Here is a 17,521-nt window from a genome sequence, read left to right as displayed (position 1 = left end):
ATTGTCAGAGTCATTGTCTGACTGTTTATTGGTAATCACCTGTTGTATATTCACAGTAACTGCCATCTCCTTATAAATGTTTATTAGATTGACCACACTTATGCAGACTGTATATCACAACCAACTCTAACATGTTTGTTTGCAGAGGGCAGACACAGGCAGACTATGCTAACGACATGTGATGTTACAACACTGGTGAAATATTAGTGTGTTCACGACATTTTTCGTATGGGCAAAAGTATTGATATCAGGATGGTGATTCTTATGTGTATGTCATTTGGCATTTTGTACAAATGTAGGCTGATAATAAATACATGATATCATTTCATTCATTTCAAAGGTTTATTTGCATGACGCACAAACAGACACAATTGAAAGGTACAAATGTGCATGACACGAATTCAAACGTGGTGCAGATGTGTGTCACAGGTTGATCTGGCTGTAGGCTGTGGCACTTGGCCAGAGGTGGCGCTGGTTGACTCGACTCCATGTTAGTGCACAAAGTAAACAGCACGCTGTAGTTGTGAAGCAAAAACGCTGAATTCGGAGAAATAAACCGTGCGAGGGGAACGATAACGACGACAAGAGTCTCCCGATCGTTTACTCTTGCTGTCCTGTGAACAACATCGGCGTGGTGTTAATTGTTTGCTGTTTTCGCGATCGCGTCGCGCATGAGGATATCACCAGGTAAACTCGCCACATTTTTAAACATTTTGTTGTTCAACAGCATCAAGACTGACGGAGTGTGTTTGAGACAACCTCACAAGTGTCACAGATGACACATTTGGCGTTTTTTTGCTGGTTTGTCGGTAGCAGCTCCTGAAACGCAAGACTGCCACAGATCTGTTCGACCAACGCCAGTTGATCTAAACGCCAGTAGATCTGGAACACCGGCAATCAGTTTCTGGCAGACAATCACTTTTTGGCACAACACCGGCTCCCGGGACTTGACGTCATCAAGAAACGCCTCAATAGCGCTTCACAAAAATCTGTCTGGACTCGGGTTAATCGGCTAACATTTAGCAGCCTCGATACAGAACTATCACGTTAGTGTGGATCTGATACAAACGTCGGTATCGATCCACTCAGCCTGAGTTGAAGCAGCGATGAGTTCAGCTCAGTATCTGAGAGAGTTCATCAAGGAGAGACTAACTGCTGTTTGTGAAGAAATCTTCTCAGAGGTTCAAAAAACCATCGTCCAGTATGAGGAGGAGATCAACCGTCAGCACAGACTGCTGGATATCAGCCGGAAACCCGACAGAAACTCACACATCACAGGTATGGACATGTTTTTATCTCTGTGCTGTTCAAGCTCAGATTCTTCGGTATTTAGTTGATTGGTGATAAATCTGAAAGTTTATCAGCATCTCCAGGATTTCTCTAAGCTGATGTTAGCTGAGAGCAGGAAGCTGTTACTTTGGTGATGAATTCAGAGGAGCAAACGGTGATAGTTGAGGAAGAGCACACACACTCTTAATGAGACAGTGTGAAAACTGTCTGCTGACTAACATTGATGAAGATGAGCGTCCACACCAACTGTTTATTCCATTTATTCTCCATGAGAGCCTCAAAGTGAACACACACAGTGACTCCCCAAAGCATCAGAACAAAATCTGTCCACATTACAAATAATGCTGTAATTAATGTCTTTACATCTGCAGCAAAAGCAAGAAAGCAATCAGTGGTTAAAGTTTCTGTTGACTGAAGCAAAGTATGATGTCTAAATGTGTCACATGTTAGTGATGTTAATAGGCTCAGTCATTCTTAGCAGGCTGTGCTGCCTCCATCAATAAATGTGCAAAAATAGGATAAATGTGAAATAGACCTGCTCATAATCGGTCACATGACAGGCTGACCCAACAGCTCCTGGCCAATCAATCCATTCACTTCATATTTCTATTCATATAGTACTTGTCATGGGAGTAGATTTAGTATCTGTGTCATACTTGAAGCACTGTTTAAAAAGTAACTCACGCAAAACAGAATTTCTTTTTTTGCAATAATCTTTAGTTAAAAAAATGCAAATACAAAAGATGATGATCCAAATATTTCCATTTACAACTTCTTCATCGTATTTTGACTAAACACTGCAAATGCAGTGACCCTGTATTGTTCTGTTCATCTGTGATCCTTCTATCCTTTCAGTGTCTTTTCTGATAATGCTTAACATGAAGTAACGCTTTCATGACTTTCAGTATGATGGTGCCTGTGTTTGGCTCTGCCGCTGCCGGGTGCAGTTTGTCCCACTCTAATTTTGTGTTATTCTTCTCTGCCCTGCTGTTCTCACTTCGTGTCAACGATGTACTGGCTGTCTTGGTGTATGATCCCCTGTGTAATGGCTATCTTTGTTTCTTCTTGGAGTTCTCTATTTCTCTTATATCTAAAATAAGAGTCTGGATGGACAAGAGGCTGTTTTACACGTCGGTTTGTGCAACAACGGCGGTAAAACCATCGTGTCGCTCCGCCATTCGCTTACTTTATTTCTCACAAACCTTTCACAACAAAAGCACCATATCCTTTTCAGGCTTTTCAAAATAAAACATGTAATAACTATAAATGGCGCTAACATTCCGGCCCCTAATTGTTACTGCTAAGGCATAACAATTACATATTAACACAATAGAGCGTCATTTAATATCAACACTCATAATCTAACTGGCTTAACCAAACATTATATGAAACATAAGTCATATGTGTTGAACATATATCTGTTACACATGAGGCTGATATTCAAACTGTTGCCTCCATTTCAAGCAACAAACATAACTTGTCGATAGGCCTCTCCAAAACGCTAGTTTTGGTTTTGACAAACACACGTCTGACAAGTCCATGTGAGTCTGGAACTGTTCTCTCAACCTTTCCCATTAACCAGGAACTTCTTGGTGCACTGTCATCAACTATGAGAACAACATCTCCTGGTCTCAGATTTCTCCTAGTCACTAACCACTTCTGTCTTTCTTGTAAAAGCGGCAAATACTCTTTAGTCCAATGCTTCCAAAAAATGTCTGACAGGTACTGCACCTGTCTCCACCTTTTTTTTGCATACAAGTCCTCTCTTTGAAACAATCCAGGTGGCAGTACTGGCTGCCCTTTAAGAAGAAGTAGATGATTAGGTGTAAGTGCGTCTAAATCATTGGGGTCATTAGACGCTCTTGTTATTGGCCTGCCGTTGACAATTGCTTCAACTTCACATAGCAATGTCCGCAAGCATTCATCATCCAGAGGTTGCTGCTTTAGGATCTGGTTAAGAATTCTTCTAACTGAGCGAATTTGTCTCTCCCAGATTCCTCCAAAATGTGACCCTGCTGGGGGGTTAAATATCCAGGTGATGCCCTTTTGCATGAGCATTTCTGAGATTTTTGAATGATTCCATCCCTTGATTGCTTCACGCATTTCCCTTTCTGCACCCACAAGGTTAGTGCCATTGTCTGATCTCATGACAGACACTTGACCTCGTCTTGCAATAAACCTCCTGAATGCATTTATGCAAGAATCAGTCTCAAGTGAGTGGGCAACTTCTATGTGTATTGCTCTAACAGCAAGACATGTAAACAATACACCATATCACTTAACTCTGCTGCGCCCATGCTTGACCTCAAAAGGTCCAAAATAGTCTATGCCCACATTTGTGAATGGAGGTTTGTCAGGAATCAGGCGATCTTGTGGCAAGTTTGCCATTCTTTGTTCACCAGGTTTCGCAGATGTCCTTCTACATGTTACACACTTTGACAGGATCTTTCTTATTGCTGAATCTGCCTGTGGAATCCAGAATCTTTCTCTCAGCCTGGATAATATGTAATTCCTTCCTCCATGGCCTGTTTCTTGGTGAATGTGTCTCAGAATCAAAGTAGAAACATGATGACTTTTAGGGAGAATCACTTGATGCTTAACATCTACTGGTAGTGCAGACTCATGCAACCTACTGCCAACCCTTAAAACTCCATCCTGGACAAAAGGATCCAGCTTCACAATGTGACTGCTCCTTTTAAGCTTGTCACCTTTTTGAAGACTTGCAATTTCTTCTGCGAAGCTTTGATTTTGACAAAACTTAACAATCTCAGTTTCTCCCTTTGCAACATCTGCAGTGGTAAGTGAAGATCCCTTAATACATGTTTTGAACTGCTGCATTTGACCTGCAACCTTTTCAGATTTCCTTTTACTGCTGTCACAGCCACTTGCTTGTGACATGAGAAGCTTCCGATGCGCACTTAACCTGCCAAGCAGCTGCTTGAACGTAAGTATACAGGAAACTGCCTTTTTTAGACGGTACCAGTCTGAATAATGAGAGATCAGTTTGTTCACTGGATTTTCATGTAATTTTGTAACATCCACACTCATCACCTCTTTGACTTCGAAATCATTTTTTGGTATTTCTTTAATGTCCGGTGGAATTGGCCAGTTTTTCTTATCTTTTGTCAAAAACTCTGGCCCAGCAATCCAGTTTGAACACTTCATGAATGTGTCTGTGTTCATTCCTCTTGAAGCGTGGTCAGCAGGGTTTAATTCAGAGTTTACATACATCCACTGACTTGGTTTTGTGTTGTCTCTAATAAGTGACACTCTATTTGCTACAAATGTCTTAAATCTGATGTTTTTGCTGGAAATGTACTTTAAAACAGTGGTACTGTCAGACCAAAACACAGATTCTTCTTGTGGCATTTGCAGCTCCTTTCTCATGAGCTTGTCCATTTTTACAGCAACTGCGGCTGCTGTCAACTCGAGACGTGGAATTGTTATCTGCTTCAGAGGAGACACTCTGGACTTGCCAATAATGAATGAGCAGTGAGTTTCTCTTTTCTGGTTTGTGATACGGAGGTAAGTAACGACTCTGTAACCTCTCTCACTGGCATCAGCGAAGTGGTGCAATTGTGTAGATATGACCACTCCAAATCCAGCAGGTTTCAAACACCTGTTGACGGTAAAGCCATGAAGTTTTGAAAGCTCTGAATGCCAAACTTGTGACCTTTGAGCCAGTTCAGCTGGGATTTCCTCATCCCATGAAATCTTCCTGCCACATAGCTCTCGCAGGATGATTTTTGCTGTCAGAATGACAGGAGACAAAAAACCCAATGGGTCATATATTGCACTTACAAATGAGAGGATGCCTCGCCTAGTCTTTGGCACAGGTTTTTCAGTTATCCTGATCTTGAATACATCTGTCTCTGTGCACCAGTTCACTCCTAGGACTCTTTCCTCTGGTAGTGCATCATGTCTCAAATCCAAATCTTTCATCTCTTTTGCTCTTTCCTTTTCAGGAATGGAAGCAAGGACAACTCTGCTGTTGCTCATCCACTTTGTTAAGTGAAATCCTCCACTCTCACACAATGCAGTCAGGTCCCTGACCATAGTACATGCCTCTGTTTCATCTGAAACTGACAGAAGACAATCATCTACATAAAAGTTGTTCAGAACAGCATTAACTGCTGCTAGTGGCATTTTTTCTTTAGCATCTTCTGCTGCCTTTTTTAGTGCATAGTTTGCACAGCTTGGGGAGGATGTTGCCCCAAACAAGTGCACCATCATTTTGTATTCTTGCAGAGGTTCATTCAAGTTCCCATTTGGCCACCAGAGAAAACGCAAAAGATCACTGTCCTCTGGAGGTACTCGCACCTGGTGATACATAGCTTCTATGTCTGACATCAAGGCAATGTGATCCCACCTAAACCTTGTTAGTACTCCAATCAGTGTGTTCCTTAGGTCTGGCCCTTGCAAGAGTTCTTCGTTCAGTGATTTCCCTTGAAAGGATGCTGCACAGTCAAAAACTACACTGAGTTTTCTTTTCTGAGGGTGGTACACCCCATGGTGTGGTATGTACCAAACTCTCTCATTTTCAGGGGTAGTCTTTGTGTTTGGTACCTGAACTGCGTAGCCTTTATTCAGCAAGTCAGACATGAAGCTCTGATACTCCTCGTGAAACTCTGTGTTTCTGATTAATTTTCTTTTCAGATTCTCTGCCCTCTGCATTACTGCACTGCGGTTGTTTGGCATTTTGACAGCTTTGTTTCTCAAAGGAAGACCTATGCGATAATGACCATTAATCCTTTCAGCTGTGCCATTGACAGAATCCATAAACATGATGTCTTCTCGTGACATTTCCTGTTTTTCCTCAGAAGCTTTCTCTGGAAAATCATAGTTGAGCTGTTGCATCAAAAGATTCTCAACATTAGTGACAGAGATGCGATTTACTGAAACACTCAGCTCTCTGTCAGAAGGAGTAGAGCAAGAATCTCTCTTGAGAGGGCCATTGATAACCCAACCCAGGAATGTTCAAACAGCATATGGACCGTTATCTTTACTATGAATAATCTCCCATGGTTCCATAGCCTTGTGCACATCACATCCTATCAAAAGTCCAATGTCTGCGTCTGAATGTGGGAACTTGATTTGCCGAAGATGTGGCCACCTTTTTAAGTCATCCTGTGTAGGGATGTTCTCTCTAGACACTGGAATGTCTGCATGAGTGTAAATGTCAGGAAGATCTATATAGGTGTTCTCATTTAAACCACACACTTCTAATCCTGACAGGTGGTAACTTGTCACCATCTTTTCTTGTCCCATTGTGCGAAGCATGAATTTTGTCTTCTTACCTTCTACACCCAGTTGTCTCATCAGTTTTTCTGAACAAAACGTGGCTTGGCTCCCATTGTCCATGAATGCATAAGTCTCAATCAACTTATTGCCTTTCTTCAACTTAACCCACACAGGAACGATCGATAACACATGAATGCCTTTTCCGGCCCCCGTGGCTCCACAAATTCTGCCTGAAGTGTGTGTTTCATCACTTGTTGTGGGAATGTCTGAGACATTTCTCTGGATGCAATCGTCTGCCTTACTGTCCTCCTCCTTTGTCCAATGAAGCATACTTGGATGTCTCTTAGAGCAGTACTCACACAATGATCTTTTCTTACAGTCCTTACTCAGATGACCTTGTGTCAGACATGCAAAGCACAGACCCTTTGCTTTAAGGAACTCTAGTCTTTCTTTGTAAGGCTGGTTTCTGACCTTTTGACATTCTGCCAGTGTATGGAGTTTTTCACAGTATATGCATGGTTTCTGGAAGGCATTGCTAGTGTGACAAGAAGCACTTTTGTTAATTTCAGGTGACCTTTCATTTGCAGCTTGTGTTACACTTGTAGCAAATGTGCTTCCCCTTTGCCTGGATGATCTAGTCATTCTCACATTTGCAGATGACTTTGCTTTGTCTTCAGCATCCTTAATGTCACCATACAAAGGATCTGCAGCTATTTTTGCTTGTCTGTTTATGAATCTAACCAGATCTGAGAACTTTGCTCTCCTTCCACTTGTTTCTTGAATGTCAAAAGCAGAGACTCTCCACATTTCTCTCATTTTGTATGGCAGTTTAGAGACAATAACTCTGAGGTTCGTGGGGATCTCCATCTCTTGCAGTTGACTGATGTCTTGCATTGCATTGTTACAACCAGTGAGAAACAGTGAATAGCTATGAAGAGCCTTTGCATCATCTGTTTTGATTTGTGGCCAATTGAATGCTCTGTTCATGTAGGCAGTTGCAATTTTCAGTTCATTACCATAATGACAAAACAGCAACTTCCTTGCCTCACTGTAGCCTTGTTGAGGATTCATGTGCTGACAACTTCTTATTCAACAAGTGTTCATGAAACAAAATGGTCTATGACACAAAGCTGAGGCTTTCGTAGTTAGTGTCATCTTCTTAAGACCAAAAACACTGTCACTGACTTATTTGTAAGAAGTTGAGAATCGCAATTGTTCAGTTTTAACACGACTTGTAGCTTAGCAGCATATCATAGTCCAAAACTTTATCCATGAAAGCTTATTTCTTCTTTTCTTAGATTCTTCATGCATACAGCTCTGTGCACTTAACTGACTTGCTGTATCAAACTTTGCACGATCTCATAGCGATGCAGTCGTCTTGTTTGGGAGCATGATGGTTTTACTTAATGTAATGGCTATCTTTGTTTCTTCTTGGAGTTCTCTATTTCTCTTATATCTAAAATAAGAGTCTGGATGGACAAGAGGCTGTTTTACGCGTCGGTTTGTGCAACAACGGCGGTAAAACCATCGTGTCGCTCCGCCATTCGCTTACTTTATTTCTCACAAACCTTTCACAACAAAAGCACCATATCCTTTTCAGGCTTTTCAAAATAAAACATGTAATAACTATAAATGGCGCTAACACCCTGGTTTAGCTATCCATCTGATCCTCTATGATGCCTCATGATGTACAGGCCAATCTCTAAATTACCATTAATTGCTAAGTTTCTAGAAAGGGTTGTGACTAAGCAACTTATAACAGTTCTGGATAAACAATGCATTTTTGATAGGTTTCCGTTTGGCTTTCGTAGAGTTCATTCCATGGAAACAGCTTATCTTATGGTCTCTAGTAACATTTTGATGAGTAACGATGCAGGAAAATGCTTTGTTTTGTTGATGTTGGACCTCACGTTGGCATTTGACACCGTTTACTACCACATCCTGCTTGAAAGGCTCAACTATTGGGTTGGTGTATCTAGAACTGCCTTGGAGTGGTTCTATCTACATCACCTGTGGTTTTTCTGTGGTGGTCTCTAATTTTAGGTTATCCTCTACCTCCCTTACTTATGGCGTCCCTCAAGATTTGGTTTTGGGTGCTTTATTGTTAAATATATCTTCTCCCCTGTCAGCATATAATGGGCTCCTTTGAGGACATTTTCTGTCACTGTTATGGTGATGACATTCAGTTGTTTATGTGTCTAAGCAAAGTTTCCCTGGATCGTCTGCAGGTTGTGCAAAACACTGCAGCTAGGCTTTGACCAGATCCTCTAAGTCACAGGTGTCGAGGGCTGGTTTCCTGCACTTTTTAGATGTGTCCTTGATCCAACACATATGGTACCAGCACATATTTCTGATCTTCTACAGCCCTATGTCCCTAGCAGGTCACTGAGATGACCTAATCAGGGCCTACTTGCTATACAACACACAAGGATGAGAACTAAGGGTGATAGAGCTTTGCCACTGTGGAACTTTCTCCCTCTAAGTTTAACAACTGTGGACTCAGTAGCACTTCGTGACTCTGTCCAGAAAGGTGCTATATTAATAATTTTCTTCTTTATTTATTTATTTATTTATTTAAAATTAAACTCAAAATTTCACAATAATGTTAAACTGTAGTCAAACTCGCCCAATGATTATAACAGAAAATAAAAGACAACAGGATTTGCACTAAACGTGATCTCTATATAATCCATATGTATGGCTCTAAAAGCACCTTACAGAGAAAAACCCAACAATCATATGACCCCCTATGAGCAAGCACTTTGGCAAGAGTGGAGAGAGGAGGAGAAACTCCCTTTTAACAGGAAGAAACCTCCTGTAGATCCAGGCTTAGGGAGGGGCGGCCATCTGCTCCGACTGGGTGGGGTGAGGGGAGGAAGACAGGACAAGGACATGCTGTGGAAGAGAGCCAGAAATGAATATGAATTCAATTCAGTGAGTTGTATAAAAACATAATGAGTAAAACAGGTTAGTAAAGAGGAAACACAGCCTTGACCTATTGCAGCATAACTAAGGATAAAAATCTGAATATCATTATTGTCATTGTAACATACAACAAAATTAAGAGCACTCTCTGCGGTGTCAGAAACAAAAAGTTATATAAAATTTATAAAAATAAGGTAGAACATGGTAATTCAATATAATAAATAACTAAAACCTTATTCAACATAAACTCTGTTGCACAGGATTTCATCCGTTGCACTGTACTTGTCGGATTGTGAAGAATGTATAATGTAAATCCAATTTTTCTATCATGGAACCCTGTGGAAGTCTATTATTAACCTTAATGTATAAAGAGGACTCTCAATTTACATGAACAACTTGGAGTCTATTAAACCAAACCACCACAGTGCAGTACCTTTAATACTTGCAACATGCTCTAATTGATCAAACACTGCAGTAAAGTCTAGCAGGACAAGCACAGAGATGAGTCCACTGTCAGAGGCCATAAGAAGATCATTTGTAACCTTCACTGAAGCTGTTTCTGTACAGCAATGAGCTCTGAAACCTGACAGAAACTCTTCAAATAAGCCATTCCTTTGCAGATGATCAGCAAGCTGTTACAACTACTCTTTTGAGACTTTTTTTAGATTAAAAGTGGTTTGGAGATCAGCCTATAATTAGTTAAGACAGCTAGGTGAAGTATATGGGTTTTTAAGTAACAGCTTAATTACCGCTAATTTGAAGCCCCGTGGTACATAACCGACTAGTAGTGATAGGCTGATCATATTTAAGATTGAAACACAAATTAATGTTAGGACTTCTTTAAGCAGTCTTGTAGAACTGGGTTCTAAAAGACATGTTGATGGTTTGGAGGAAGTGATTACTTAAATGTAATGAGAAAGATCAATTGGAGAAAAAGACCCTGCCTCTTGCCCTATAGCAGCTGGGATAGGCTGCAAATTCCCACAGCCCCGATAAGTGGAAGAGAATGGATGAATTGGAGGTAATTTTTGTTGTGTTGTTTACATTTTTAGGACACAAACATAATGACATAGTCAAATAAATCTGGGTATCATCAGCATAGCTGTGATAAGACAACTTATCAACTAACTCCTGAAAGATTTCACAAAAAGGAACCATATGCAGATTCAATAAGAGGGCCCTGTGATTTGTCCCTTGTAAGACTCCACACAGCATCATGGTGTTGTGTGGAGTCTTAGTTTGCATCACTGTAGACAAAATGATCCCTACCTTCAAGGTAAACAAACTAAGGATTTTTCCTGTGAGACCAAATTAATTTTCTAACTATCATGATCTATACTAGGGCCGCAACGATTCGCTGAGTAACTGGACTAATCCTCAACTAGGGGTGGGCGATATAAACGATATACGATATAAACGATATAAATTTGGCCAACGATAGAGATTTTCACTATATCGCTCTATCGCGATAGCGCATGTTGATGATGTCATCAAGCTGCGCCTGTTTTGGTCGAAAGCATCGCAGCGGCTAAAATCATTATCATCTGCAAATTATACCGACAGTCATAGCAAAGAGATGAAGCACTTTTGAAATATGGGGAAAGCCAAAAACTGTGCTTCCTCCACTTCCGTAACATTGATTCATTAATGTTGAATTCTCTCGCAGCTGTTCTATTCCCATGTTGTTGCAGTATATTAATAACTAACCTCGTATTGTGGATGAATAATCTCAGTTGTTCTCCTGACTGATGTTTGGCCCGTGTATAGCATCCTGCTATGCGATTGCATTTGTCCCTGACCACCAGAATCCCTCACGTTAAATTTTAATGAGTGGAAAAAAAGTTGGCGTTCATCCTCCAGCTTCACTGTGCTAATGTTATGCTAACATAGCTGTGTCGGTAGCAATCACGTAGCACAACATGTTTGGGTGGAATCTAACGAGCTAACTTCCTGTTAACTTCTAACTCCGTTAAATGTAATAAATTCTGTTTTCATGGATGCATGGATGTTAAACTTAATTGTTACACCTGGTAGAGCAACAACGCTGATGATTTTATTAAAGATGAAAGAATTTAGACCGTTTTTAACTCTCAGTATTCGTTTGACTTTGGGACCTGAAGTGGACGGAGTTTTGGACCCAGATTACTCCACGAAGCTCCTCACTACAGCAGCCGTAATGCTCTGACAATCCATCAAGCAGTGCGGCTTACCAAAGTTGTACTAAAACATTTTTGAACAGATTTCTGCACGCCAAAATCGGTTCGAGGTCAGTAAGCACAACCAGAATTCATACATAAGGCACACTCTCGATTTTTGAGAAAATTAAAGGATTTTAAGTGTGCCTTATAGTGTGGAAAATACGTTATACAGAAGAAAAGAATATATCGCGATATATATCGTTACTGCACGTGCTTCAAATTATATCACGATATGAATTTTAGGCCATATCGCCCAGCCCTATCCTCAACACAAAATTCTTTGATTTTTGTGCACTTTGCAGCACACTGTTACGGATTCAAATATTGGGGATGGATTCAAGAGGAAAAACCACAATAACAACACTGGTCCGGCCGGGTTGAGTCAAACGATGATTTTAATGATCACACGCTTGGGAGATGGACACCGTACACAGACAGTCTCAGATCTCAAAATGGTGGAGCATTGATCAAACTCTTATAGCCTCTGGTTTTCCTACCTTATCATAAAAGCCTAAACATTCACATTCTTTCTCTCACACGGCGCCTAAGCTACGACCTTGGCTCCATGTTTATCTGCTCCTGCTGAGATGGGGCAGAAAACTCCAGCATGTTCTGTTCTCTTCTAATCAGACAAATAAGGCGATGACTTTCTGCGAACAGTATTTCTTATAATTCAGCAGTATAATGCATCATAAAACAATATCATTCATTCACAATAAATCAGCAGTCTACTGTAATGCAAATCAGTTTAACAAATGCAATAGTTATCAGCTTCTTCTAATTCAGGAGAATAATGCAAACTAAAACTACATAATAATTCACAATCTTTAATTAGGGGTCTAACATGGCATAAAATAATATTACAATCCCATTACAGCATAATCACTATACATACACTTCCAGCCCAAGGGAGTGAGACAGACTATGTGTGAGGCGAAAATGTCAGATTACTCAGCAAAAAGATCACCCATCTTTTATTGGGTGGACAGGTGTGACTGTGTGTCACTAAGTCACATTTAAATAGTTGTCTGACCTGACTCCACCAATCAGAAACAGCTTGTTTGTGATTGGTTCATTTGTTTACTTCTTTACACAGAAATGCAGAGAAACTCTTGCTTACTTACCCGAGATTAAGACCTTTCCACATTAAAACTATAACACTCGGTGACAAAGTTTTCACATTGTAAACAGAAAGAGATCATTCTACTAATAAGAGTGCCAGAACTAAACGATAACTTGCGTCAGTGCTCAAATAATTTGTCAAATTTTGTACACTTTAAATTTCACTTGTATATGTGAGACACATTCTCACTGTGGAGAGACCTGTTAATGTTTCAGATCAGAACATATTTTCTCAAATGTTTGTTTTTCTGTCACCCCCACCCCCTACATTTGTCTTTTCAGACCTCCAACAGCAACATGTCATTGAGAAGGAGGAGGTTCTTACAGACCAACAGGTCTGTATCCAAGAAAGGAACTCCAGTCTGACTGAGGAGGACCCAGAGCCTCCACAGATTAAAGAGGAACAGGAGGAAGTGTGCAGCAGTCAGGAGGGAGAGCAGCTTGGACTGAAGCAGGAGACTGATGCCTTCATGGTGACAGCCGCTTATGAGGAAAGTGCACACACTGAATCAGAAACAAACGTTGAGCATCTCTTTTCTCACAGCTTTCCTGAAGCAGAGAGCCGAGATCAGAAAGCAAGCCAGCATGTGGACTCAGGATCAACTAGAAATGCAGAGCTGAAGAAGAGGAGACATCACAGCAACGGAAGTCACAGTCAGAGAGTAGACAACCCTGCTGTTTCAGAGAATCAAAGTAAAACTGACACAAAGAAAAAGTCTCTGAAATGTGACGTCTGTGGAAAACATTTTCAGTTTAAATGTCACCTGAATGCACATCTCAGAATTCACACAGGTGAGAAACCGTATTCTTGTAGCACCTGTGGGAAACAATTCCGTCAGATATCAGCTTTGAAAAATCATGGTAACTGTTACACAGGTGAGAAACCATATCCTTGTAGCACTTGTGGTAAAAGATTTTCCTATAAATCACATCTTGAGTCTCATGCAAGGATTCACACAGGTGAGAAGCCCCATATCTGTACCGTTTGTGGGAAAAGATTCAGTCGGCGTGCACATTTGTATTATCACTTAAAAATTCATACAGGTGAGAAGCCGCATCTTTGCAGCACCTGTGGGAAAGGATTCAGAGAGAACTATGAGTTGCAACGTCATGTAAGAAGGCACACTGGTGAGAAACCGTATTCCTGTAGCTTTTGTGAGAAAAGATTCAGTCATCTCGGACACGCAAAGAGACACATGAAAATCCATACTGATTAAAGTTTCATGCTTAGAAAATGTTGGACAGCTGTGAGTGGTCCTGCCATTTTTGTTTTTGTAAATTAGCCTCGTGGTCAGCACTGACATATGGAGGCACTGCTCTTCATTTACCTGTTCCCATGGTGAATTGTGATATTGGAGCTCCATTAATGATGGCTTCCTTTCTCTACTCTGATCAGCTGTTTTGGAACCAAACACTCAAAAGCCTGTTTTGAAATTAGTAGCTACTTGGATCGACTTCCCACAACTTGACTGGTTTTCCACTACAATCCGGTACTATCTAATGTGAGTGGTTGTTGTCATAGCACTCGTCCCGCAGTGTAATCAATATGCAACATGAAACCTACAAAAAGAGTTTATTTCGAAGCAGGGATTTACAGTGGGGCAAAAAAGTATTTAGTCAGCCACCGATTGTGCAAGTTCCCCCACTTAAAATGATGACAGAGGTCAGTAATTTGCACCAGAGGTACACTTCAACTGTGAGAGACAGAATGTGAAAAAAAAAGCCATGAATTCACATGATAGGATTTGTAAAGAATCAGGTCACAGTACCTGGTATCAGGTACTGTGACCTGGTACCAGATGGAAAACCTTGGCAAATTGTGCCAAGTTGATCCAAGTAGGTACTAATGGAAAAAGGGGCTAAGGTTTCTGATCTCAGAATTAATCAACTTTTGAACATGCTTTCTGCAATAGTTAAGTTTATCACCTCATTATTAAAATGTACCAGGAAAACCATGATCATACATTTCATGATGGTTAAGGTTCAGTATCCTCTTGTTCTGTTTGATCATTGTTTAGGTTTAGTTTTAGTGTTTGCTTTGTGTTCCTAATGTTTAAATAAAGTTTTGTTTAAATTTCTTTTGAGATTTTATTTCTGAGGTGTCATTTTTAATGTTTGCAAGACGCATAAAAAAAGGATTCTGCCATATTATGCACAAGATTTTTCTTTGTTTCTGATGTTTTATACTAATTTAGAAATTCATGTAAACATAAACTGTAAAGAGCTGTGCTCCAGCAAAATTCTACATCTGTTAGCAAAACTGGTGTTTTTTGTTGTTGTCATTGTTGTAAAAACCAAACGTGACTTCAGCTGTTTCAGCTAAATCCTCCTCTGCTGAGAAACCTCTGAACCACGAAGATGCTTTCTTCAGCTTCACTTGGAGCATATAGCTACCGTGGACTGTATCGTGTAACATGATGTCTGAGTCTGGATGTGTGTGGTTATGGTGAACCTGCCTCCTGTTGATTATGAAACATTCACACCACAAATATCATTGGCAACAAAAAATGGGAAGGGGAAAAAAACTAGTCAGTAAAGTGGTCGCCCCATGATTGGAAGGTCGGCGGTTCGAATCCACTTAATGGCTACCCTGAGGTACCCCTGAGCAAGGTACCGTCCCTACACACTGCTCCCCGGGCGCCTGCTTAGTGGGCTGCCCACTGCTTCACTGAGTGAATGGGTCAAATGCAGAGAAAAACAAGTAATTTCCCCATGGGGATCAATAAAGTATCCATTATTATTATTATTATTATTATTTTTAAGTAGTAGATCGCTTGTAATTAGTGAATGCTTTTTTTTCTAGCTTTTGACTATGGAGGACCACAAGAGCCTCACACAATAATAATAATAATAATAATAATGACTAAAAACTGATTTTCAAAAGGTTGTTTTTTAAAATTGCGATTCACAAGGTTTGAATCAGGGAAATGTTGCCTCAGTCAGTAATGTTATAATTCTGATCATTTATCAGCAGAGATGGGCAGTAACGTGTTAAATGCGTTACTGTAATCCGATTACTTTTTTCCAAGTAAAGTAAGGGATTACTATTGCAAAAACGGTAATTAGATTACCATTACTTTCCCGTAAGCACTGTGTTACTAAAACCGTGATTTTTTTTTATTTTTATTTTTGCAAGAATGTCTCATGACAGAGACGTATGCGAGTGCGACGGTCGTGACAACAGCTAAGAGAGATAAGATAAGATAAAACTTTATTAATCCCTCGGGTGGGTTCCTCTGGGAAAATTAGGTTTCCAAAAGCACAGCACTGACAGAAGTTACAGAATATTATATATACACACACATATAAATACAGAGACATATATAAATAAAATATACGAAGGGGATAAACAGAATAAATAGGTATAAAAATAAAAATACAAGTGAATTGCACATTTCAAGTATTGAGTATTGTAGTAGCTGTGTGCAGATCAACAATCGATAATATATCGAGTGCGGGAGAGAGTATGAGCGTGCAGCGTTTAAAGCGTGGAACTACTGACCTTACTTTGAGTTTGATTCCATAAAAAGTGACAAAAACATTAGCGTCCATTGTGCGTGGGAAGAAAACTTCTTTTTACAGCGAAAAAAAACCCCTAAACTTCCGAGCAAGCACCGAGTGCGCTACCACGTAATGGGAAACTCACAGAGAAACTCGCGGATTCTTTAACTGACCGCTGCGGCACACCTGCACCAGGATAAACCGCTTACTAATTAGATTTTAAAGTGCACCTGCACCAGGGCAAACCTCCACCTTCCCCACTCCTGCTATACAGGTGAAAATAGAGCAAAAGGACCGCTAGTCTTTGATTTTATTTATTTTCTACTGTGTGTTACTTGCATCTATTTGAAAGACTGAGTGTAAACACAAAAAAATATTGTTATTTTATGTGCTGGAATGTGCAGAAAATAGGTTTAAATTTTAAACAAATTTCTTCCAGTCAGAGAATGTTGCATATAATAAAAATTTTTAAAAGATTAAAACGAATAAAACAAGTTTTAAAAAGAGACGTTTCCATTTGATTACATTTTGAATGATGGATTATGCAGAAAAAATAGCGCTGGGCTGAAAGATCTATCACTTTATCACATATTCAGGTTGTAAATCATGTTTTTAAAAAGTAACTAAGTAAGTAATTACTTTTGAAAATAAGTAATCAGTAAAGTAATGGGATTACTTTTTCGGGGAAGTAATTAGTTACTGTGATTTTTAAAATGGTGGAAGCCAAACAGTAAAAGTAAGAGGGAATTCATGATGATATTTATGTGAAGCTTACTTTGGAGCTTCTTTTTTTTTTTTTTTTTTTTTTTTTTTTTTTTTTGCCTGTCCCGTTTGGCTCTTTTGCCATCAGAATTGTTGTCTAAAGGCAAAGAGAGATGCCCAACGGATTTACTTTACCATCCCAGCCTTGCCGTAATGGTCCATTTGATTCACCTTTTATTGTTTATTTTATTTTCACTTACTGAATACGGGACAGACTTGACTGGGGGAAAGAAGGGGAGAAAGAAAGAGGGAAAGAGAAACAGCTGAGAAGAGGGACGGGGGAGAAGGGCAAAAGACAAAAACCAACAGAACGGGCAGAGAAAAAAAATGCATATATCAATCACCTGGATCACCTGCTGAGAAAGAAAAAAGAAAACAAGCTGAAGAGAACAAGAGTAATAGAATAAACAGCATCACAATGATATATGGGAATATGACAGTAAATACTAAATATTAAACATTATTGTGCAGCACATAAGATC

General features: G+C 39.9%; 1 protein-coding gene across 1 annotated transcript; it reads left to right on the top strand.

The window, feature by feature from the left end:
* Positions 1-916: 916 nt before the first annotated feature.
* Positions 917-14,415, top strand: LOC113017238 (zinc finger protein 578-like). The gene is made up of 2 exons (XM_026160395.1): positions 917-1,278; positions 13,059-14,415. Exons 1-2 carry the CDS (start codon positions 1,107-1,109, stop codon positions 13,991-13,993), a joined length of 1,107 nt encoding a protein of 368 aa, XP_026016180.1. The 5' UTR covers positions 917-1,106; the 3' UTR covers positions 13,994-14,415.
* Positions 14,416-17,521: the final 3,106 nt, after the last annotated feature.

The sequence above is a fragment of the Astatotilapia calliptera genome, unplaced genomic scaffold (genome assembly GCF_900246225.1).
Source record: "Astatotilapia calliptera unplaced genomic scaffold, fAstCal1.2 U_scaffold_1, whole genome shotgun sequence".
Lineage (NCBI taxonomy): Eukaryota > Metazoa > Chordata > Actinopteri > Cichliformes > Cichlidae > Astatotilapia > Astatotilapia calliptera.
The sequence above is the reverse complement of the archived record's forward strand: the minus strand, read 5'-3'. Positions and strand labels throughout refer to the sequence as shown.